Source organism: Daktulosphaira vitifoliae, unplaced genomic scaffold, assembly GCF_025091365.1.
Source record: "Daktulosphaira vitifoliae isolate Bord-2020 unplaced genomic scaffold, ASM2509136v1 Scaffold_5, whole genome shotgun sequence".
In the NCBI taxonomy this organism is placed as follows: Eukaryota; Metazoa; Arthropoda; class Insecta; order Hemiptera; family Phylloxeridae; genus Daktulosphaira; species Daktulosphaira vitifoliae.
In genome coordinates, this window is record NW_026099576.1 from 5,020,359 (window position 1) to 5,046,877 (window position 26,519).

At 24.6% G+C, this 26,519-nt stretch overlaps 3 protein-coding genes and 1 long non-coding RNA gene across 9 annotated transcripts; 1 reads left to right on the top strand and 3 right to left on the bottom strand.

Moving 5' to 3' along the window:
* Positions 1-1,717: 1,717 nt before the first annotated feature.
* LOC126908453 (adhesion G protein-coupled receptor A3) lies at positions 1,718-14,341 on the bottom strand. 3 transcript variants are annotated; one of them, XM_050690524.1, is made up of 18 exons: positions 14,308-14,341; positions 13,705-13,933; positions 13,571-13,639; positions 13,441-13,512; positions 13,294-13,365; positions 13,157-13,228; positions 11,878-12,097; positions 10,396-10,553; positions 8,724-8,860; positions 8,446-8,657; positions 7,975-8,127; positions 7,760-7,912; positions 7,525-7,674; positions 6,991-7,451; positions 4,734-4,922; positions 4,544-4,648; positions 2,750-3,738; positions 1,718-2,680 (listed from the first exon to the last, which is right to left on the bottom strand). In XM_050690524.1, exons 1-18 carry the CDS (start codon positions 14,324-14,326, stop codon positions 2,307-2,309), a joined length of 3,834 nt encoding a protein of 1,277 aa, XP_050546481.1. In that variant the 5' UTR covers positions 14,327-14,341; the 3' UTR covers positions 1,718-2,306. The 3 variants fall into 3 exon arrangements, with proteins under 3 accessions (XP_050546481.1, XP_050546478.1, XP_050546480.1); XM_050690521.1 differs by having other exon boundaries at positions 1,718-3,738; XM_050690523.1 differs by lacking the exon at positions 14,308-14,341 and adding an exon at positions 14,062-14,077 and having other exon boundaries at positions 1,718-3,738.
* A 268-nt stretch (positions 14,342-14,609) lies between these two features.
* Positions 14,610-16,902, top strand: LOC126908467 (beclin-1-like protein). Its single transcript, XM_050690592.1, has 7 exons — positions 14,610-14,849; positions 14,918-15,227; positions 15,388-15,442; positions 15,515-15,702; positions 15,774-16,047; positions 16,428-16,642; positions 16,707-16,902. The coding sequence occupies exons 1-7, from the start codon at positions 14,738-14,740 to the stop codon at positions 16,813-16,815; spliced, it is 1,263 nt and encodes a 420-aa protein (XP_050546549.1). The 5' UTR covers positions 14,610-14,737; the 3' UTR covers positions 16,816-16,902.
* On the bottom strand, positions 15,716-24,680 carry LOC126908479 (uridine diphosphate glucose pyrophosphatase NUDT14-like). 4 transcript variants are annotated; one of them, XM_050690609.1, is made up of 7 exons: positions 24,564-24,672; positions 24,274-24,355; positions 23,716-23,828; positions 22,825-22,868; positions 21,999-22,063; positions 21,722-21,935; positions 15,716-17,141 (listed from the first exon to the last, which is right to left on the bottom strand). In XM_050690609.1, exons 3-7 carry the CDS (start codon positions 23,794-23,796, stop codon positions 16,904-16,906), a joined length of 642 nt encoding a protein of 213 aa, XP_050546566.1. In that variant the 5' UTR covers positions 23,797-23,828; positions 24,274-24,355; positions 24,564-24,672; the 3' UTR covers positions 15,716-16,903. The 4 variants fall into 4 exon arrangements, with proteins under 4 accessions (XP_050546566.1, XP_050546567.1, XP_050546568.1 ...); XM_050690610.1 differs by having other exon boundaries at positions 24,274-24,352; positions 24,564-24,659; XM_050690611.1 differs by lacking the exon at positions 24,274-24,355 and having other exon boundaries at positions 24,564-24,680.
* LOC126908487 (uncharacterized) lies at positions 23,106-23,692 on the bottom strand. Its single transcript, XR_007704773.1, has 2 exons — positions 23,454-23,692; positions 23,106-23,355 (listed from the first exon to the last, which is right to left on the bottom strand). It is a non-coding gene; the product is annotated as an uncharacterized LOC126908487 (long non-coding RNA).
* Positions 24,681-26,519: the final 1,839 nt, after the last annotated feature.

Consider the following 26,519-nt stretch of genomic DNA (forward strand, 5'->3'; position numbering starts at 1 on the left):
TAGCATTCGGTAGCCATTTTCACCATGAAGATAAGATAAAGTCCGAAATTTTTTTTTTTCAAATTAAAGTACATTACATTAGCTTTAATTTAAGATATATATAAAAGTGTCAGACCTTCCGGAACACTTTCAAAAGTTATGTTGAAAAAATTAATTTTTTGTGAAAAAGTTGTCATTTTAAATCCCTCCCTGTGGGCAGCAAAAAGGTCAAATTTACAAAAAAAATATGNTGTGGGCAGGTTAAGGGTTAAATTTATGAAAAAAATATACCAAATGAAAGGTAATGATATCAAGCATCTATAAAAAAAAAAATTATATTGATATGTTCATTTTTGAAAAAGTTACGGCAGTTTTTAGTAAAAAAAATTGAAAAAATTTCGAAAATTAGCGATTTTTAAATTTGTAATTTTTTTGGAGGTTTCCCCCATTTACGGGGAACGAGGGAATTTTTTTCAATTTTTAAGGGTAATGTCTTCGACTAGATACGATTTGTGATCTTTTGACGTATCGTTGAAAGAAATCCGTTCGGTGAGAGCTGAGAAAAAGTGGTAACAGACACAAAAAAAAATAAATAAACACATCTTAGTAAAACCAATACCTTCTCAGCTTCGCATCGAAGCTAAAAATCACTCTGTATAATTCTTTATACACTTACCAGTTTATACAAGTTTAATTATGAATTTTACAGTGGGCCAAGATCCTAATTAATTAAATTGTTCTTACTTCTAAACATTTTGTTTGTCTACCTTATCAAATAATTAACTAAATGCATTTACAAAGAATACTTCATAGTAAAACCAATACCTTCTCAGCTTCGCATCGAAGCTAAAATTTGATGGTGCTCTGGAAAATAGTTACAATTAAATTTCTATTGTTCCATGAAATGAATAATATACTTTAATAATAAAAGTTCAAATATTATATTTAAAAAAAAAATTTTATAATTACAAAAAATTATAAATATAGTTTTTAGGATGAAATCATCCTAATATAAAATAAAAACATAAGTGCATTAATTATAAATATTATTAATAACTATTGATTCAACAATATTTTGTATCTCTTTTTTATATAATCTATAGTTGTAAACTATTCCAAAATATTTCAAAACCGGATGGAAAAAAATGTATATATATTTATATATTATTATTATTTTAAGCCTCTTAGTATGATATAAAGGTATAAAAATTACATGTCTAAGTATATATAATAAAAATGGAAATAAAATAAAAGTATTCTAGTTAAAATATACTAGTGAATGTATGTACTTTTATTTTAATAATAATATATAAGAAACATGTTTTTTGTTCGTATAAAAATTCTACAACCATTATTTATCACATATTTTTAGCAAGGAAAATTAAGTTACTTTAAAAACTGAACCTTATATGATACAATAAATACTAATATATTCAAATAATAATACATTTAAATATAGTAATAATAATTAAGTACCTATAAAATAATGTCAACTGATTATCAATTATCACACTAAAACAATAATTTAATATATTATTGTACTATATGTACTATAATACATTAAAGGATGACCATAATACTTTAATACATTTATTGGTCTATTTAGATACATTAATTATCATCACTAAATATTATGTTGGTAAATACTACAAAAAGAATAAATAATAATTTTAATAGCTATTAATAACTCTTAACTTAAGTCACATAGAAAATTGTTTCTAAAATTTACAATGATAAATTAAAAATTATTTGAAATGGCAGTAGCACAGCTGGATTACCTGTTTAAACTAGGCATAATAATATTAAAAAATATAGATAGTTAAAATTTAATGAACTACTGATATATTTACAAAAGTATTTGTTACAACTAAAAAAAATTAAAAACATAAAATTTGAATAAAATATTTATATAGTTAACTATTCTTTTAAATAATATAAATTTTACAACAATCAATGAGGTAATCCAAAAGTTTTAAGCATTAAGTAGTTTGAAAAAAATACAATATGTTATTTTTATTCTTGCAACTGTTCATTTGTAAAAAGTAAGTAATCTATCATATAGGTACAATTGTTAGATACAATTTCATTTATGATTAGCAAATTGGATTCTACTAAGCATTAAAGGCATAAAATTATTTAATATTTTTTTAAATACTTAATATTTACAATATAAAAGGTCACTACTTAAGTTATATTAAGTTAATTTAACTTTTATAGCAATTAAAAGTTAAGTTATGATAAAATTCAAATAAATTTCTGATATAAATATAATTATATATAACTTAATAATTATTAAGTAAATATAATTATTAGTATAATATACTAAACTAAACACAAGTTTCAATGTTTTCATCACTATCTGATTTATTTTTTTTAGTAAGCATATATCCTGATTTTTGAAATTTTCTATTATCTTTTTTTCTTTTGTTTAAATCAATTTTTCTTTCTTTAATTGGTGTAATTGTTTCATAGGTATGATTCAATGGATTTGCACTAGAACAATCTGATACTATAACATGTGGGCTACTACATGTTTCTTTTTCACTAATATTACGTCCACAATCAGTTACACTATCTGAGATCCCTTCGCAACTTGCTCCACTCATTTGACTAGTAACAAACTCTTCAGTTGAATATTCTCTATGTTGAGTGTACTTGTGATGATATTGTGATTGCCCATCTACTTCTACATACTCATGATCTGTAATAATGCTGTCAGAAAATAATCCACTATTTTGTTTGACATCTAAATGAAGATTATTAGATTTACCATTTTTGCAATAATAACCATTATCTGTAAATTCAGGTGAAGTGAGAGGAGGACGGCACGACAAATTATTTTGTTTTCTCCTTTGTTTTTTGAAAAATTTTTTTGCTACAGTTATTTGATGTGGATTGTAATAATCAATTTGACGTTCTGCATTTAACTGATGTCGCATCATTACAAGTTGTAATTGTGGTGATCTGAAAGACTGTAGTGATACTACTTCACTATTAGATTTAGGTCTTACAGACTGAAAACTATCAGTTCTAATTGATGGGACCCTAACAGAATCAACAACTTTTTTTCTCCCCCAACGATGATCTTTCAATTCAGCAAAAGCATTTTGAACATCAATTCGCACAAAAACATAAAACCACATGATTAAAAAACTTTGAAGAATATTAAAACAAGCATACCAAATACCTAACCATAATTGGATAGTTGGATTATACATTACTACTATATTACAATAAGCCATGGTAATATTCAATAAATACCCCAATAGAGTACCATTGAAAAATCTTAGTTGAACAACTGGAGATTGTTCTGGATCTTCCACTTTGCTTGATGGTGTAGTAAGACTACGGCAGCTATTGTGCTCAACCATACTGTTAGTTTGATCTAATAACTCTAAATCAGTAGCTTGAGTGCCTTCAGAAAGCTGAACATTTGAATTTAAGTCATTAGCAGCACATGACACTAGTAAGCTAAGTATAAAAATACAACTAATCACAATCAAAGCAATTACAACAATGAAACCAAAAGCAGGTCCAGGTCTTAAAAAACAGTAATTTCCTTCGTGACCTCCATAGCCTGATAAGTTAACAGCACTAGACATTCCACACAATAAAATTGGTATACCCCAACCAACCATATATATACCAAGTAAAGGTTTTTTTACTACAACATCTTCATGAGGAATATTCATGCCACCACCATCATCTGATGGAGTACTGGCTGGCAGGAATGGTTTACGAACTCTTTTATATAGAACCCTAAAATTAATAAGAAAAAAATTAATACATCTCTATATATTATATTTCATTTTTATATAGATGTTAAATAATTTGTTGAAAATAGCAAATTAAAATATTATAGAAATTAAATAAAAATAATTAATTTTAACAGGATTTGAAAACAGTTTCTAAATTTATTTCTATTTTTTATAAAATTAATCAACTAGTTACTCTAACATTTATATTTTTTTTGATTTAGAATCTAATAAAACCACTGATAAATCTGTAGGATGATTCCTTTTGCCAAAAACTCATATAAATTTTTTTCTTTAGTGGTATTACTAATCTAAATCATCTATTATCTAAAATGAAAGCATATACACAGATATGTAAAAAAATGCTTAGTAATTTAAAATTTAAATAAAACATTAATACACGTGTTTTTAAACTTATCTAGAGGTTCATCAATAATTATTATCAAAGATTTAATATATGATAATTTTTACATAATCGCTTAAACAACCTAATGTAACTAAATAAAAAACACGTATATTGAGTTATACTAAGTAATATAAATGTATTTATTGGGAGTTACTACTTTTTTGTTAGTACAAGTGTTATATGGCTTTTCTCTTAAGTATTAGATTAAAAAATAATAATTTTGGTTGGAATCAGTATTTAGTGTAAAAAATGCTTGTTTTTTAGTTATAGAAAGACAATATAAATTTAAATTAAACAAAAAATGTATTTTGACTTTTCCTATTTCAATGCCTCAAATAAAAAATGAACTTTAATAACTCACAATAATAATTTTGAAATTAATAAGTAATTAATAAATACTTACTTAATAGTTACAGTCATCCAGAACATAGGAGCTAGACTAAAAAATTGTATTAATAGACCAATTATTTGGCATGATCTTGTATTTTCTGTTCGATAAATTCCATTACTAAAAAAGAATTATACTTCAAATTTGCTCAATTTTATAAAAAATGTACTTTGTTTTTGAAAATTAAACAAAACTTTTACTGTACCAGTAAATTAAATAAAACATTGACATTGCAAACCACGTGTTAGGTAAAGAGTGTTTCAACTTTTTAGCCATTTGTATATTATTATTTAATATTACATAAAGCGCCACAGAGTATAATAAAAATGTACAACTCATAAATGTCCCGATATAAACAGAAACATGTGTGAATAATCTTTCCCTTTTTATAGTACTAAAACAAAATTATAAAACATAGTACTGATAAATATGTCACAAATAAATATTGTAGAATCTAAGTAATATTGAAAACTAATTCATTGTGACATATTACATAAAATATTATAACTAATAATATTATTAATTTTAATGTTAATAAAGTTTTGAACAATAGCATTTACAAAAAAAAAAACTAATTAAAAAAACTTTATCAAGATCACAATTTTTCTAAAAAAAAAGGGGGCCTTTAAATTTAATAAATGGAACCAATTAATTATTAGATGTTCTCTTTAAAAAAATTAAAATAGTTATAACAAAAAAAAAAAAAAAAGTCTAAAAATAATTAAAATATGTATATCTACTTTTCCTCACCAATATACCAACTATTAGGGGTTGGCTACCTTTATCCTAAACTTCTACTTGATACAATTAAAGTATGTATAAAAAAATTTATTTAAAATATAAAATAACGTGTGATTTTTTTATGTTTAGCTCACTATTTAGATTATTTTATTTGAAATTATTTATTAATTATGATGTGTTATTTAAATGATAATTTAAAAAAATTATGAAATTATGTTTTGTGTTAGCTTAGGTCATAGCTGTTTTCTTTGGTTTGTAGTAGAGCACTTTCAATATGTTGCAATCTAATATAATATTATTAAATTACAAATTAACACATTTCAAAAATTAAAAATAAATTGAAAATTACCCCACTTTGGTTATAAAATATAATTTTGGTTCTATGAAAAATCTGTATAGGTGATTGGCTAAATATGTTACACATAATATCTTAAAAAATACAAGTGTTATAAATAAATTTTTTTTTTTTAATCATTATGAATCTTTGATGAGGTGTTTGAAAAGAAAATTTAAATTTCTACCACCATCCCTTATGCTTAAAACTTCAATGTATCAACTTCAGATTTTCAAATGGTAAAACTATTTTTTTTACACCATTAGATTTAGTTTAATAAAAAAAAAATTTTATTTTATGTAATATTAAGTGCTCCACGGCTCTCTAAAGTTTAGGGTTTATCCAGAAAAAATTATAACAGACTCAAATGTTATAGGTCGTAAATCGAAAAGCACTATTCTGACTACGTGCGTTGACATGGTAAACAGGTAGCTCTTATCGCTACATAAAATAATAATGTGACCATGTTGGAAAACTACTGAATTTTTTTTATAAAATATCATAAATTTTAAAGTAGCGTATCTTATTTAAAATTCATAATTTCTTCTTATTATTTTTTTTTTATAACAAACGAAAATATATAAAAATAATATGGGTTGCCATTTGAAAATCTGAAGTTGATACAAGTTCTAAATATAAGGGATGATGATAGAAATTTAATTTTTCTTGTGATGCAGCTCATCAAAGACCCATAATGATTAAAAAATTTATTTATAACACTTGTATTTCTAAAGATATTACGTGAGACATAGTTAGCCAATTACCCTGTATACTAATTTTTCAAAATTATAAAATTATATGTTTTGTTATAAAACATCACTAAAAAAAATATGTAAAGACATAAAGCAGAACCTTGGTGCACTCCTACTCTTACCCTAAAACTTTCTGTTACTCCTCCCACATTTTTTACCCTAGTACGAGTGCCATCAAATATATCCTCTATTATATTAATGTACATATTTCGGACTTATTAATGTCCATTTTAAAACCTCTCTTGGTACTCTATCATACGTTTTCTCAAAATCTATAAATACCATACACAACTTTTTCTTCTTTTCCCTATACTTTTCTATTAGTTGTCTTAGTTCTATTATTTGTTCCCAAATCTTTTTACTATGACTCATAAGCTTTATGCATCTATAATTTCCACACTCCTGTATGACTTCTTTTCCTTTAAATATTGGTACTACAATACTATTCCTTGATTCTTTTGGCATTTTGCCTTCTAATAAGATATTATTAAAAAAATCCTTTAACCATTTTATGACAACATCGCCTAATATTTTACATACTTTTACAACTTAAAAATTGTAAGTATAACTACTTTTATTAAGAAATTTAATAATATTGAATTTAGCATATTACTATAATTAAAAAACCATCTTACTTATTGGTGGGATATATAACATTACGTAATAACGTCTGACCCATTGTTAATGCAAAGTAACCAAATCTATTGCACCTATAAATAAGCATTTGTCCTCTAATATCTTCTAATTGACAACTTGAATTTGAATAAATATCCCAGAATCCTGATAATGGATTCCACCATGACGGACTAGGTCTTATACTAATATACTGATCATAATTTTCAGGTTGCCTTAAGGCAATAATTAAGGGTTCAGGTATTATTTCCATATCCATTCCAATCAATTTAGATACCAATACACAAGATTTGATTTCAATAGGAATTAAAGACATATTGTCATTTGCAACCATCAATGGTTCTGGAAACATTTTACCATCTTCAAAAACTGTGAAGACCAATTTTAGGTCTTGATTTTGCATATCACTTTTATTTTCAGTTGAAAATAATGACTCTGGAATCTCTATTAAAGCATCAATGATCTAAAAATTAAATATCTTATTATTAACAGCAATATGCGAGAAAAAAATTATTTCTTTTTTTTTTAATACCCACTTTATTTTGAGGAAGAGTGTGATTGTTGTAAACATAGCACATTAAAGAATTTATTGTAATAGGAGAATCAACATCTCTTCCCCACACACAAGTTAACCCATTGAAGTTTTCTTTTGAAATAATGAACTCATCCATAGCTATTGCAGAAGTCTATTAAAGAAAATATTTAAATTAATGAAAAAAATTTAAAAATTTTATAGAGAATGACAAATATTTAGGTAAAAACTACAATTACCCATCGAGAATTTAGGACGTTTGAAAATTCTAATGCAGTTTCTAAGGCATTTACAAGTCTAGAAGTTGACTTATCATTCTTTTGACTTAATAATAATAATTCTTTAGGTAACTCAGCCATCAAACTTATCAAATCTATAACAACTGATGTCAGCTAATAAAATACACAAGTGTTAATAATGTTCTGAATCACAAATTAATATTACTCTATAATACCGATTTTTCTTCATGCATAACTTCAAGATAATCATCTACTATATCAGCAATATAGCTTACATCAAGAGGATCTTTTATCTCATTAAAATGATCTCTTGTGTAGTTAAACAGCTGTCTAGCTGTTTCTGAGCTGTCTTTATGTGTTATATTTGTCTAAAAAAATTAATTTGTATAAATATAAGCAAGAGAAGGTGTGGCCGAGTCAGTAATGCTGCAGTGCTTGATGCGCACTACCACGAGTTCAAAATACGGTCACGGGCGGCTTCATTAGCCAAACGAGAGATCAGTTCGGTAATTGGAGCCGCCATCCCTCTCTCCAGCAACGGACTAACCACCCATTCCGGAGTATCAATGGTGTAGAAACCTCCTCCTTTGGGGAGGCCACAATAGCCCATAATGGGCGTATAAAACGTTAAAAAAATAAATAAATAAATAAAAATAGGATGTTTTTATAGATAAATAAATCATTACTTTTGATTGAGTATAAAATATTCGAGTAATTGGGCTTATAAATGGACAATCCGAAGCATTTATTATTTCCCACTTGCCATTTTTGTTGCAATGTCTACTAACAGTACCTCTAGCTAATGGTTCTACTTCATCATTTGCTTGACATTGTTTAGTAGTTGTTACATCTGAAATGGTACGAGTCCAAACATATGTTCCTTTGTTGTCTCTACTTTCTAATTAAATTTATTTTTAATTATCAGTAATTATTATTCTATATATAGGAAGATTAAAATAATTACCTTCAACTGGACAAAATTTAGTTTTGTTAGAAATGATAGTTAAGAAAATTGTCTGAACACGGGGTCCACTAGTAGTATTCAGTGTACAATCATATTTGCCAGTATGATTAGAATTAAGTTTTGAAATTGTAATATTACTATTAGAAAAAAAAAATAAACAATTGATATTTTTACTATAACCCAATCACAGAATAAAAATAATTTAATTTTTTTTTGGATATCTTAAGTTACATATAATTCTTGAATTATTAGCTATGTATTACTTTTAAGTTCATCCCTTATGCCTTATAAGGTGTTAAATTTATTTTTCTTATATGTAAAAACTTATTTTAAATATTATAAATGTTTAAGGTATTATTTTAATATTAAATGGCTTTTAAATATTTAAGAAAATTTACATATATAATATATAAGGTATTACAAATATAGATTACTTATCAATGTAAATAGATTATTTAATACTACATTTAAGAAAAAATAGAGATTTTTTTATTCTAAAAACCCTTAAAATATGTGTGAATATTGTAAGTATAAACTATTTTGTTTAAATAAATGATACCAATTTTTAATAATCCCTTATATATTATATATGTATATTTTCTTAAAAATTAAAAAAAAACTACATAGAGTTATAAATAATAAAGAAAGAAAGTTAGGTTAAAAATTTAAATGACATTTACTATTAAAATAAAAACGCAAACATTTTATTATATTCAAGATGTTTTTATATTCGAAAAAAAGTTGACATCCATACAAGGCATAAGGGAATAACTTAAAAAGTATTACACAGCTAATAATTCAAGAATAATATGTAACTAAAAGTAACCAAAAAAAATATTTCAAAATGACTTTTATTCTGTAAATAATGGAGTGATTTATGATAAAAAAATCATCCAATATTACCCATGCATATTTTTATAAAAGTTGTATTATTGTGCATATTAAAACTTTATAAAAAGTATTAAATTGATTGGTCAAAGTAATAAAAAACTGTATAAGCTTATCTGACCCCTTACTTGATAATCATACAGATATGTTTATAAATTAATTGAAAAAATTCATTTAAAAAAACTTATTATATGATAAAACATTGAAAAATTAGTTAATGCTAAAAAACTTGCTTAACGAAGTTTAAAATTATTATTTTTTTAATGAAAGAACTCAATGATTTTAAGATATCCAAAAAAAATCTTAATTATTTTTATTCTGTGAGTAATCGAGTAGGTTATGATAAAAACATCATTCTGTAAATGTGTTTATATTGATACGTAATAATAGTAAAAATAAATATCTAGTTAACTAAAAAATTATTGCAGTGAAGGAATTGTTTACATTTTATTTTTTGTAGAAAATAAATTTATATTTAATGTGTAATGTTACATACATTTTTGGTCTCGAGGAAAATGAATTTAAGTTTTTACTTTTTTTTTTTTTACAAAAAATGTAAGTATATTTTTTATTGTAAGTAATTACGAAAATAAATTATCATTTTTTTTATATATTCAAATTTTAAAGAACTCTGTTCTAAAAAGTGATTTAATTGTCACTTTTTTTTTGACAAAAAATTTATTTACTGTTAATTTATTTATTTATAAATAAATAAATTTATTTATTGTTATTTAAATAACAATTAATTTATAGACAAATGTATAAAATAAAATAAGTTGATTACCTTTGAATAAGGCCTGTATTTATGAAATCACTATCTTTAATACTTATAAAATTATCTGAATTTAATACAGCAATATTCCACGAGAGAACAACCCCTTCTAAAACATCAGGACCAATAGCTCGACATAGGATATCAATAGAATCACCTTCAAATAAAACCTATAATATTGTAATATTTTAATTTAAGTATGTAACTTAAAGCTAAGAGAAAATAAAAATGTATAAGATCTCCCAAGGAGAATAGTATTAAACATTGTACTTCCACATAAAAACATGATATTTTTCTGAATTATTTATAAGTTTTATTCCATTTTTTTAGAATCTAGTAGTCAGCTAATAGTTATTTTCCAGAGGATGTAAAAATAATTAACAACAGTTTAAGCCATGGGGGCTGTAATATTTCTGTACTTAGGTTTTTGTTTAGATTATCATAAAAAGCTTACCAAAGGAAAGCTTAATTTTATTAATAATAATTGCTGCAAAATCTATACTACAAAGATGACAACTCAAATTTAAATTAAAAACTGATAGTTAGGATTGTGTTTTATATTACTTTCATGAAAAATACTTGGTAGTGCAATAGCACTTTCTGTTTCCCTCATCTAGGTGTCCTTGGGTAAAATACTAAATTATTTTTTAGAAAAAAGGTGTAGGATGATCAATTTGATAACATTGTAATGTAAAATGTATATCATCACGGATTTGAAATTCACTTAGGGGCAATTTAGAATATTAAACAAAGTCAACTTAATAATATAAACCAGGGCAATTAATTTGTATGGTAAACCAGAAAATTTGTTTTCAAAGATTGGAAAGAAACAAATATAATTTTAAAAATTCATTAAAACTGAAAATAGACAACATATAAACTTAATATGATTTACTCCTTGGATGTATCTTGAATAATTTATCTGAAGGGGTATAGTTCCATATTATATTTTAAAAATTTGAATAAGAAACCTATCAGGATACTTCTCCACCACATTGCTTTATTCATTCCTCTCCCATCCAAAAAGAAATTCAATTTATTTGAGGGGCCTATGAACTGAAAGCTTCAACAGCCCCATGCTAATGTTAAACTCAATATATAAAATATTGTACTTTAATTTAAAAAAAAGGCACAATTTGTTCTGTGGGTAACATTTGGAAATTTAGTACTCTCCAATATCAGATAAGTAAATTAAACATCAACTACGTACAACCAATAAATTTCTCTGGATATATAGAAACAATAATGGAAATGAAAAATAAAAATAATTTTGCTGTTTAATATTTTTAGTAGGCCAATTTTTTACCCATTGGAAGTCAGATTTGGATCCAGGGCTGCTTAATGCTGATTCTTAATATAAATCCATGAAAGGTGAACTTAAAAATTGTTCCAAAAAATGATAGTTAAAAAACTTTTTCTTCATAATAGACATATATGGCCTTTAATAGCCTTAAATTGTAAAAGAATAATAAAACTCAGTAAATTTTTACTTACTAGATTAGCATTTGGTATTATTTCAATTGCAGGAGAAGTGTTTGATTTTGGACGTAGACAGTTTAACATATCAGACCGTACATTTTTTATTGGAATATTTTTTAAGCTAGGAGGTTCATAACACTCAGATTTAGGACCTAGCTTTAAAGTTCTTTTATTAATCCAATCAAGAAAGCCAGTTATTTCACAATCGCAAACTAAAAGATTATCTGATATATCTCTACACAATTAAACATTCAATTAAAATATTGAAATATTAAATTATTAAGATTAAACATAAAACAATTTTTTTTATTTTTGAAAAATAAAAATTTATTTAAATTGAATATAAGATTATAAATATAGGTATGGCATATTAAACATACTAATTGTGAAACTTATCAATTTTAACTCAGGCAAAAGTATACTTAATAAGGAGTCTATTAAATTTCTTATTTTTTTTTTTTTAATTGAAACTTTGGTAGCTATGTATTATAAGACTATAAATGTTTTATACATTCAGAGTAAGTTACAATAATATGGAATAATTATTCTTATCAATAACTTATAATTCTATTATAATTTTAAAGAAAATTTTTTTTTTATTATTAATAATTATTGTCTTCTTAGACCATGTCTAAATCATCAAAAGTGTACCTAAAATCATGTTAAAAAAGGAACGTGACCTAAGATTTTGTAGAGATAAATCTTATCACTAGGGCACTGTGTACTTATGATTCAGATCTCGATTAACTTCTATATAAAAAATCTATTAGCAAAATAATTTTTTTTTCTATCATAAATTAAAAATAGGGATTTTCTTTAAGAAAATTAACTTAAAAGTTTTTTAACCCTTAAAAAAAAATTATTTAACTACATATTACTGTTGTTTTGAACATACTATTTTTTCACTGTACAAAAGTTTAAAATTATCAATAGTTTTTGAAAAAATTAATGTTTTAACAAATTTGGATCATTTTAAATTTGATTTGAAATCACTCCATATAGATTTTATATTGTGGTTTTATAAAAAGATAATATATATATTTAAAATACATATAAAATTATTGGTCCTTATATTTTAATCTTTAAACTATGAAAACCAAATACATTATTATTGTCATTTTTTACAAATTCAAAAATGATTCAAAATTGAACCTTGTTAATTGATTTTGTTGTGTAAGTAGTAAAATATAAAAGTAAAATCTTTATTGATTTTAAACTTTCAGATAAACTATAAGACTTAAGTTAATTTTTCTAATATTACATTATTTTTATAACTTAATAATATATTACTTACATTCGAGTCAGGTGAATTAAAGATGTAAATGTATTGCCTGGTATTTGCATGATAAAGTTTTTATTTAATTTTCTAAAAAAGTATAATATTAAGTCAACAGTTTTAAAAATATGTAATTTAAAAAATTTATATCTTACAGTTGTTCCAAGTACAACAATCCTTCAAACATTTCATGAGATATATTTTTTAGTTTGTTGTCAGTTAAAATTCTAAAATAAAATGGATCTCATTGTAATTTTAAATTGAAAGTAACAAAATTAAAATTAAAAATATGAATTACTCACAAAAATTTAAGATTTGGAATACCGCGAAATGCTCCAACTTGAACTATTGATATTAGATTTTTAGTAAGATCACTACAAAAAAAATTATAGACTTAAGAAAATTTATAAACATATAATAAATAAGTCTTACAGTTTTTGAAGAGATGAAACAGGAATGGCATTTGTTGGTAGAGCTGATATAACATTTTCTGACAAATCTCTATAAATTTTTTTATTTGTAGTGATAAGTTTCAATAAGTATTTAATATTTATAAATAATCTTACAGAAATGTTACAGTCATATTATTTACTAATTGATCAAATTTTAGTTCATTGATATACATAATAGGTTTATCTAATCCTCCACATTTGATTTTGTTAAATTTTTCGCCAATACGTTTCTTTGGACAGATACATTGCTCTGGACAGATATTTACATCGAGTTTTTGACTAGAAGCAAAAACTACTAGTAAAGCCCAAACCCATTGACTTGGAAACATGATTTTCTTTAAAACTATATTAAGTAATCATACTGAGAATTAAAAGAATTACATTTTTATTTATGGTAATAGCTCACAAATGCTAAAAAAGCATAAAGAGCTAAAAAGTTTGTTTCATATTCAAAAGTTTAAGTATACACACATTAGAAGAAATAGTATTTTCAAACAAAGTTTGTTTACATTTTTTTTTTGAAACTCATACCTAACCTTAAAAAAGCTATAAAGAAAGAAAAAGGTTATTGACCAAATGTTTGAAATAATGTCATTTATACCAGAAACCATTACATCTAAAATATAGCATACAATAATCTTGGATTTATTATTTATTTTTTTATAACTTAAAAAGAAAATGACAAAAAACTCAAGACCTGTTCTTACAATAACTTACATAAAATTTTAATGTACATTATAATTGATAATGATCATATCCAACAAAAAAATCACTATAAAATTCTATAATCAGGTATTTAGTAGGGGAAATGCAGTTCCCCCCTAAAGTAATAAATCTACTAATAGTTCCTGACCATAAAGCAATAATACTGTTGTGTTCTCAGCACGGGTATATATTAAATTCTACAGTCATCCCCAGAATCAATAAATCCTAAGCTTATCTAATTTCAATAATAATTGATGATAAGATAAAAATTAAAACGCAGTTATATAGTTATCAAAACTAAATTTCTGATTAAAATGTTAACGTAGATTTACATTAACCAAAAATCTTCTTTGCTAACTATTAACGTTTTGTCTAAAATTATCTTTATAATATAAAAATTCTTTGAATTGATTTTATTATAAACTATTTAAATGTTAAAAATATGTCGAATGCAAATGTTAATGTAAGCTTTGCTTGCCAACGTTGTTTTTTTCCAATTCGATTAGATAGCTCATTTAATAATATTAGTGAACATGCTATCGCTGAACTTTCTTGTAAGTCAGTAGTAATTTTTTTCAGTTAAATATATGATTAATTTTAATTAAATTCAGAATATTTGCAGTACCTATTGTAACTTGTCCAGAAGTTAATCTAGAATCTCAAGCCAAACAAGTTGACCAAATAATTCCTGGATTTCACTTAAATGAATCTTCAGGAGGAAATAATGGGTTTACATTATTGGGCGAAAGAGAAGTACCAACCTTAAGTCATCAAATGAAAGTTGCAGCTAGTCTATTTGATATTGTTTCTGGTAACTCCAAAATTAATCATCCGTTATGTGATGAATGCACAGATATAATTATGGGAATGATGGTAGAAGAATTACAACAAGCAGAAAAAGACTATATGGATTACAATAACTATTTAAAAGAGTAATTATAATATTTGTATAGAATTAAAAATATCATATTATGTGCAAAAACTTTTTTTTTTTGGTTATTTAGAGTAATTTTTTTACCAGATTAGTTCATAAATTATTTTTAACAATACTAAATAATTATTATAATATTAAACACTAAATATTTTTTTAAGACTTTCTACTGATGAACCAGAAGATATTGAAGCATTGAACAAAGAGTTAGAAGATGTATGTATATGTAAATATGTATAAATCATACTTATTGAAATATTTGTAAAAGTTAACAATTTTTTTTAACAGCTTATAAAAGAAGAAAAAAAATTAATAAATGAATTTGTCAATTTACAAGAGACAGAAAATGCATTAGATTATGATATAAAAGAAGCTGAAAATGAAAAAGAAAGACTGATTAAAGAAGAAGAAAGATATTGGAAGGAATATAGTAAATATCGCAGGGATTGTATTTTAATTGAAGATAAACAAAAGAGGTATAATATCAACTAAATTAACTATTCATTAATTTTATTAAAATTATTTAATTTAACATAATAAATTTTAGTGTTGAATGTCAAATTAGTTACACTACATCACAATTAGCTAAACTTAGAAAAACAAATGTATTTAATGCTACATTTCACATATGGCACCATGGTCATTTTGGAACAATAAATAAGTTACGACTTGGAAGGTTACCATCAGCTCCAGTGGACTGGGCTGAAATTAATGCTGCTTGGGGTCAGGTCACATTATTGCTAGTTTCATTGGCAAGGTACATGAACTTGAAATTTGACAAATATCGTCTTGTTCCATATGGAAATCACTCTTATGTTGAGGTGCTTATATATTCTTTAGAAATTCATAATAACATAAACTTCAATCTACATTTAGTGTAAGAATTTTAGTTTTTATTTTTGCAATACGTTTAATGTTATTGTTAGTTTTAAACAAATATAGTTGTCTTTTGTTTAAGTTAAGATTTTTAACTGTTAATTTAAAATTATTAAATATTTATAAATCAAAATTCTATACAAACAATTTTTTCTTTTAATTTGATTTATAAGAATTATGACAGTGATTGATTTAATGGAAGTCAAGATTTTGTTTTAACCAATTTTTTATATAAATTAAATGAGGTTTAATTATATTGATTTGAATTTCATTTACATGTATATCAAATTATAACTATTTGACTTGATAAATATATATACTTTAGGTTTTAGGTGAAAAAAAGACACTACCATTATATGGCCAAGGTGGAATACGTTTTGTATGGAACACAAAATTTGATTTAGCTATGGTAGCATTTTTAGATTGTCTTCAACAATTTAAAGAAGAAGTAGAAAAAGGTAATTCAGGATTTCATTTGCCTTACCGAATGGAAAAAGGAAAAATTGAAGATTCTGCAACTGGCAATACCTATAATATTCGGTATTTAATTTTATTTTAGTGTTTTATTCTTTAAAAATGTAAAATTTTATCAATTTTATTTCAGAATACAATTGAATTCTGAAGAAGGATGGACTAAAGCATTGAAATTTATGCTAACCAATTTAAAATGGGGTTTAGCTTGGGTTTCTGCCAAAATTAACAACGAAATGTAAAATAAATATTACTTTAGAAAAAAAAATTACATATGTACATATTTATCTGCTCAATTATTTTTCTTTAATTATATGTTATTTTTTTAATTCATGTGTTGAGGACAATTTTATTTGCTAGAAACCACATTAATCCAAAGAGAAAACTAGTTGAGCTATTTAACACTTCAGATTGTGTAACAAAGTCCTTAATTTGTGGTATTGTATATTCTACGACTTCTATATCTTCTCCTTCACTTGCCAGACCACCACCTTCAGATACTTTCATATGATCAGTGACTTCAGTGTAGAAAAATGTTTGATTAGTTCCAGTTATAGATAACCCAGACCTAGATAAATATATATATACACTATTAAGTGGGTTCGTGTAAGTGCAATCACTAAATTAATTAAAAAATAAAAATAATATTGAAAATTTTTTATTGATGGTTTCTTTTTATTTATCAATCAAAGTATTTTTTATGTTCATCCCTTATACCTCATAATAGTGTCAACTTTATTTTTCCAAATGTTAACATACAAAATTACCTAGCTGATTTAATAGATAATGATCTAATTAAGTAAATGACTGGTCAATAACAAATTTTGGACCACTATTTCATAAGTTATTAACATTTTATAGTAAAGGTTGGAGGTAAGACAGATGTTATTTTTATAACTAATTTTCTTTGCTATATTGTTCTTACTGCCTAGAAGTAAAAATGTCAATAGAATTCAAAATACTGATCCAAAAGTTATCATCAGTCATTTTCTAAATTAAATTATTAAATAAACTAGTAAATTATGTATATTGCAATTTGAAAAGATAAAGTTGATACTTATAAGGGTATCAAGAATCACTTTGTGTATATACAGAGTCAGCTAACTGACAACTCTTATAGCTTTTAATAGTAATTTTTTTTTAAATTTTTATATATTATATTATATATATTTTTTATATTAAATCATTCTTAGATTAAAATTATATTTTATTATTTATTTTTGATACAACAAAAAATTTCAAAATAGCCAGTTTTATCACCCTATTACAAAAATGATAAATGGAGTTGATATGAAACAAGAACATAAAATATATGCAAATTAAAGATACTAATGATTTTTTCAAGTAAAAATAAACAGAAATCAAGAAATTTGATATATTCATTCATTAAAAACAATTATTTAACTTGAATAACAATAATTGTTATTCAAGTTAAAGTATAATGACATATTATAATAAAATTATTTTATTATAATATGTCATTATACTACATTCTATAATAATCAAGTTTTTAAGACCTAACTGACAAAGTTAATCACTCCTGATACAATTACTATTATGCTGATTTTTTTTTTTTTTTTGATAATTATTGTCTTCTCTGTGCTTTGTTTAAAGCATATCTTTTATTGTTTTTTTTAAATTTTAAAATATCAATTTTTTAGTTCTTTATTTACAGGTCAATAATAATTTTAGGGTAATTACTCATTGAGTTACAATGATTTTGATACAAGAGGGTATGTAGATGAGTGTAGCTAGTACTAGTTTACATATATTGTTTATGTTCCATAGCCATTCTTTGTATTAAAATGAATAAATCATAATATACTATTTATAACACTAAAATTAATCAATGTACTTTAATTTAATTTCATTAGCTCATGTATAAGAAATAGACATTATTTTATTAAATTTCTAAAAACGAAACCATTGCATATTAAATTATACTGCATGTGTTATGTAGATTACATTAGTGAAATTATAGCACATTGCACATAATACTGTATTACTCATAACATTCTTCTGTAAAAAAAAATGTATCTAATTTTTTATTTTATTATTAATTTATCTTACATTATTACTTAATTTATAAACAGAATGGGAAAATAGTTGTCATACATCATAATTATATTCAATTTAATCATCTATGTAATCTTACATATTTTAATGGACTAATTTTAAGTTATACTTAGCTTACCTTCATTAAATTATCTATAACTGTTTAAAGCAAATGCTCATAATATACAAGGTGATTTTGAGTTAGCTCAATGAAACCAAAGTTTCGAAGTTAAGAGTGTTAAACAGTGATGCCCTCAAGGTCCCTCCTTTTATCTCCCCTACAATGATGTTTAGTTTTAGAATCACTAATTAAAAATTTAAACAAATATTGTTATACACAAGCCTAGGCCAATTAGCAGAATTCTGGGAAAAACCTGGGGTCTTAAATCAAAATTTATATAATGGATATACATTTTAATAATAAAACCTATGATTTTGTATGGTGCCTTGGTTTGATAGACCAGAACAACATTTATTATAGCTAGTAAAGAACATAAATGCATTCAAAGAATGGCAACTATAGCCATTACTAGTGCTATAAGAACCACACCACGTGCTTCCATACTGCACAATTGGACTACCTTTTTATCCCCTATAGGTTAAATCATGCTAAAACTACAGAACTAAGACTCCACAAGTATGGGCGACTACGAATAGCGACACTGTAGAAAATGGTAAAATACTAAAAGAAATAGACCAAATTATACTGGGATATCATTCAGATTTTATTAAACTTGTTCTCCAAAATAACATAACCTACAAATTTAAGATTCTATCATTTAGAGAACGGAATAAATACCACCTGACTAGGAAAGGAGGGTTTGTAATTTATACAGACGACTTCAAGAAATCATGAAAAGTAGTTGCTGGCATTTGGGGATTAGAACCTCGCATAATTATCAGCATGTCAATGAGCACAATACCTTCTGTGTTTTAAGCAGAGGTAATGGCAAAACTAGTCAGGGCCCACAACCTGCTAGTATTTAAGAAAAGAAACATAACTATCCTAAATGATAGGAAAGCGAGGAAAGGTGCAGAAAAGACCTATGTTGGACCAAAACCATTGGTAGGACTTAAGGAGCAATCCCTCAAAGTACTACCCAAAAACTGTCATAAAGAACAACACAGGAAAATATGAAGTTACCTTAACAATCAAAAATGTTCATCTAAACTACCGGTTTACTAATAAGGGATCTTAATTACATGACCACTGTGCAGAGAGTGTAGAACAGAAGAGGAAGATTCATTTCACAATATGTATGAATGTGAAACAATGGCCCCATTAAGAATGAACATATTGATGAATATTTTATAACAGATAAATTGAGATAAATTATGTCAAGTGGAAGTTTAGGATTAGGGTGGCCAATCCCAAGTAGTTGGAATACAGGCGATAAAAAAAGAAGAAGAACAGATATATCGAGATACATATGTAACTAACAAAAGCCAAAAGAAATTCACAAGAAAAATTATTATTTTAAGAAAAATTGAATGGCTAGCATTAAAAAAATCACCTTATATATCATGACATGTTGTGGGGATATATCTGTCAAAAAAATTAAGAAGAAAGTTATGATATTCACACGTTAGAAATTGGTAATATTTAGGGATATAAAATGATAGAATAAGATAATAATGCTTGTAATACTTTGGGTATATTATGTAATTATTAAAAGTATTATTTTCATTGTAATCAGTTAGATTATGCTAATAATTTAACAGTCAACATACTCTAAAAATATGCTGGAAATCACTTAAATATAATTAAGTATATATATCGTATAATTGTGTTATATAAATTATTCAAAAATTGTAATAACACAATATGAAAATAAAAACATTAATAAAATGTGGACGACTAAAAGGTTAAAAAGGGGGGATACAGAAACTATAAATAGGGTAATAAATTTTTATCACACAAAATATTCGTCTAGATGTCCATGAAAATATACTACACCAGTATTAGGCGACACTCGTTCTCGCTTACTATAAATTAAAGGTTCTGTCTTAAGTGTTTACTAGTCATATAAAAGTAAATTCTATTTGTTCTTATTTTACATCCCCAGAGTTTTTTATAAAGGTAAAAACACCTTTATTCAAATCACTACTGAAGTATCTACAAGTTATTTTTACGTGTACAACACAAGGTAAGACAAAAAGTTATCAGACTATTGTTAAATTAGCAAATTTACCTAAAAAGTTGAGTTTTAAAAAATAAAGTATTGTAATTTGAAAAAATAAAATAAATAGAAAATAAATTAATTTTTCCAAATGAACATTTGAATTAGTCCAAGGGATATACACACACTTATACACAAAAAGACCTAGGAACAAGGCATAAGAGAAATCTCATGTTACTCAAAGTAAAAATCTTTGAAAACATGTGTAGAAAAGCTATTGAAGGTACATTGTAACACAATACAGGATATAAACATTTTGACTAATTATAAACCAAATTATGGGGAACAATTAAATTTTTATACTATAGTGCTTTATTGTTTGAACCCTCAAACCTCATTCCTTTATAGGAATAACAACATCAAATATCTCCTTGTTTATAGTAACTTTTAAAGAAAGAGAAATATATTAAAAATACTTGTTCTACATAAAATTAGTACAGACATTTGAACTATTTGTGAGCATCCTTTTCAGTTACTCTCTTTAAAGATATTTCTTTTTAAATTACTATAAACATTACTACTTATTAATTTTATTGAAGAAACTGAATTAATATAATTCGGCAGAGGATGTGCACAAGGGACCTAAAGGTCTGATAGGTGGTTCTTGCCCACTTCTAAAACTACTAATTTTATTAATAATATTATTTGCTTTATACTTATCCTAAAAATGATACCGACCCATTAAGATTTTTTGTAACAAAAGAACTAAAGATGATTGTTTTAAAATTACAAAAAATAAAAAATAAAAGATATGATTTAAAACATAGTCTAAGAAGATAATATATATATATATTTTTTTTATATCAACATAATAATAATTGTATTAAAAGTTATTAGAATTGCCAGTTAGATCTGAAATACCCTGTATAAATACATATAAACAATAGTAATTAGCAAGATGGAAACTTCTTACTTGCAACTAATAATTTTTTGTAAATCTGATGTTTTGACCGCATAACCACATTCTTCTTTCACTTCATCAACGGCTATTTCTTCTAAAGATTTGTTTTTATCAACAATACCAGCACAAAATTCCACCGTCAAGCCACTTGATGGTGGGTATTTGACCGTATCAATTGGCCCTTCTTTAGGTCTGTCAAACTCTGGAATACTTTTATAATATACAGCTAAAAAAATATTTTTTAAATTAAGTAATTTTTTTTTTATGTAGGAGAATATTGCAATATTACCTGGTCTAAACTGCTTAACACATACTAATGTATTTCTGGTTCTGTTATAAATTATAACAAAAACTCTAAAAATATAATAATTATACAAAATTCATTAAAAATATTTTAAATAGTAATGTACAGTGGATCAAATAAATATTAGGACATTGTCTGGAAAAAATAATTTGCCTTTTGAATTGCCATCAAGTATGGTCAACATCATTAGAAAAATGTTTGTAAATATTAAAAATATTTACTTGACTCACTATAAATTTTTTTTTTTATTATTGCTTTTATTAGTCCATTAAGGGCTATAGTGACCTCCCCTAGGAGGAGGTATTCTTAACCATTTATACTCCAGGGTGGTTAGTACGTCGCCGGAGAGTGGGTTGGCAACTCCATTTTCCGAACTGATCTCTCGTTCGGCAAATGAAGCCGCCCGTGACCAATTTCGAACTTGAGGTAGTGCACGTCAAACACTGTCGCATTATCGACTCGACCACACTGTCCCACTTGACTCACTGTACATATTAAGTAAAAGTGAATAGTTTAGATATAACATTTTGTGATTCGTATCCAAATATTAATAAGTTACTAAAATTGGTATTAATTATAATTTGTAAAGGATATTTTCTATTGTTTACCAAAAAATTACAAATAATTTTTTTTGAGGTTTTTTGCACTTTTAAAGTTTTTATTTGAATTAGATGATAATAAACATTTCTGCTTTCCAAAAAGATTGACATATAACTTATGGAAAATATCCACAGATATAATATTTTATAAATAAACAATTTCATTTGAAATTTGTTTTAAGAAATTAACACATAATAGTAATTTAACTTACGCATCATGGCTTTCCATCAAATCCCATTTAATTTCTTTTTCACCCTATATATTAAAAAAAAAATGAATTAATACATGCATATATATATATTAGTATCCTTGTTTTAGTAATTATAAAAAAGCCTTGATACCAGAATTTTTTAATTTTTCTTTGAGATAAAAAAATATTATTCTCAAAATTTCACGTCTCTAACTTAATTTTAACCCATACATGTAGGCACTTAACATTTTCATTTGAAATACATAGGGATTTTAATTTTTTTTTTTTTCAAAATTGACCTGAAAATTGGGAAAAAATGACAAAATGTAACTTGTGTTAATTGACAGAATTTTATAAACTTTATGTAAAGTAGTCAACATTTTACTCAAATGTTTGTTTTTTGAAAATATTTTCACATTATTATGCACATCCATATGAACAATGAAAAAATAAAACCAAATGTAAACAACATTTACTCCAAATTTTCAAAAATAATCAAATTTGTATAAGATTTAGTATTGACAATAGCTTTATAATGCTACACCCTTCACTCTGAAAAGAGGATAATAATTTCAATAAAAGTTTTAATAGTCATATAAAATTAAGTGTGGTAAATGACTTATTAGAATTTAGTTAATCTTGTATTGTACCTTTTATCAAAAGTATTGTAACACAATGATCAAAAATTTCATAAACCCCTTTGTATGTATTAACTTATTAACACTTTCAGTGTTTATTATACAAGGAACATATAAATATGTAATTATACAAGTGTCTCAAACCTAACATAATTTATAAATGCAAAAAATTATTTAATAAAAAAAATTTAAATGATTATTGAATCAAATGTTATAAGAATTTTAATTTTACTTCACAGTATATATAAATAAATAATAGTTGAAGTGTATTTACCTGCTTAAACAATAATGAAAACGGTTTAATAAAAATAGACTCAGTAGTCTTCACAGCTATCATCTGACTAATTGGCTTCATTTTTGTTCAAATTGTGTATGTAATGTAAAAATCTAGATAAAAATGGTTTCTTTAATGTTATAATACAAAACTTTGTTACCCTAATTCTATAAGCCTAATCAATAAACATATTTAATCACTATCCTTTATTCTTCAGAAATTAATATATTTAATTTTATTGAGATGAAAAACAATTTATAAGTTAACAATTCAATTTATTTAATTATTGTTTCATTATCTTAGAACATATTACAAAATAGTGTTTCATCAAAATATAACCAAATATATTGAAATATTATATAGATATATATATATATATATTATATGAATTTTAACTATCTTGCATATTAATAAAACATAAATACTGACATTTATTGAGAGGAAAAATCATTTGATCATTTTTTACATGACAACCACAATATACTAACTACATACTATGTAGTACTTTAAAATATTGTCTTAAAGTATATAATCCGTGTGTAATTGTATAAAACATACTTAAAAGTATTTAATTATTTCAATGAGCAATATCACTTGGTAGTAAATTTCTGCTTTAATTAATCAACTTTTTCAAATTCTACTATAAATAAAAAACAAAATTCATAAATTAACGTTTATAAATTCAATTCAGTTATAAAAAATTAATGGTTCAAGTATAATGATAAAATAAAAATAAATTAACAATTTGCTAATGTTTTATCATATTAAATCATTTATTAACACAGATTACTGAATACACGGAATGTAATTTAAATTTTCTTATCTATAACTTATCAACATTACAGTACCTTGATCACTATTTGCTGGACACATACAATGCTTATAGTACGAACTAAGATAAAATAAACTGGATACAAAACCGTAACAGATGATCCAGTTTTGTTATTCATTTACCCATAGATTAAATACACATAGATAGGCCACGGCATTCAGACAATTGGCAACCGATTTTTTGTTAATTTATACCCGTAGAGATAGCGCTATATATCCTCTCGGAAATATTAAATATTAATAATAACTGTCCAGTTTGCTGATATTCAAATAATAGTCACGATTATTGATGTACGGCTAACATCGTTAGCGCAAATTAAGATAAGAACCAGTTAATACTAAAAGGCGATTGCTTATTTGATTTAAATGAAACTTTTCGTTTTAAATACAAATTCGATAAAACATGTGTTTTTTATTTTATTAATATTGATTTAAATTTGACTATTATTTATGTTTTTTAATTTTCTCTTAGTGTTGAAAATCTTAACTTATTGCATAACAATTTCTCGCTACCGATTTGTCCACTGTCAAGATTTTTATATTATTTGGTGTTTAATTTCTTAACTTACCAGTAATCAAGTCTAATAAAGATATTTATTAATAATTACACATATTATAAGGTTTTCATGTATAAAATTAGTAATTTATTTTTTCAAATATACAATGAAATATTAAAAAAAAACAAATTTTAATAATATATAATTTAAAATATAAAATATAGTTTAAAATATAAAAATTTTAAAAACTAATATTTTAGAAAAAAATATTCAAACAAATAAAGCAATTTTAACCGAAGTTCAGATCACTAAAAATGATAAAATAAGAAGTTAAGATATGTTTTTACCGCAATTAAAAAAAATACACTTATTTTCATGTTGTGTACTCATTGTTATAATTATAATTATACAGATAATAATACAAATAAATATATTAAATGGTAAAACCACACAAAAGGGACCTTAGTCTTCAGTACTCAAGTGAAAATATGAATAGTGATTATGATATATGGAAGATTTTTTATCTAGTTGGATATTTTTACATTGATAGGTTTTAAAAACAACACAAAAATACAAAATAGGCATGATAATTCGTGTTACAATAAGATGTAAACATAGCTAATACATCCTGTTTTTAATGCAATTCCAAATATAATCCTGGCGCCGAGATATCGTATTATTAAATCGTACTCTTTTACGTGGTCTATAGTACAATTGTTTTACGATCTCTCAAAAAGTGTTAAATTTTATTTTTAATCGTGTTAAATTTGTAGGGTCACATGAATTCATGAAATTAGGCTTGTCAGAATCTATCATTAAAGTAAAAAGGACCCATACTAATTATACAACTGGAATTATATCTCTAGCTATATATATGATCTTATAGTGATTAAGAAAATGTTTTTATTGGAAGTTGTATAACATAAATCAAAGATAATTATGCAATCATACCGATTTTAAACACATCAGAAAAAGATGTTTCGATTTCTATAAATAATATTAAATTTGATTTTTTACCACAAGATTTCGTGCTCATAAATAATATGTAAATACTATCAATTGTAATAATGTTAATGCTAATAATAATAATAATAGATTAACTCTTTTAAATCAAAACCTTAAATTAAATCATTTAAACGGCAAAGAAAAGTCGTCTATTAATAATCTATACAATCAATTTAATGATATATTAATTTTATCCGATGATAAATTATCTTATACTAATCAAATTGTACATAAAATAATTACTCCTAATGCTCATCCAATTAATATAAAACAATTAATACCTTATGTGTCATAACGAGGAAGTTGATAAACAATTAAAAAATCTTTTAAAGCAAGGTAGCATTGAAAAGTCAAATAGTCCATGGAACTCGTCTAGAATTCTAAATTTTATAAAGGAATATATATATATTATGTTTTGTCTGTTAATAAATATTTTTTTGATTTGTTTTATACTCTTTTTTTAGTTTCATA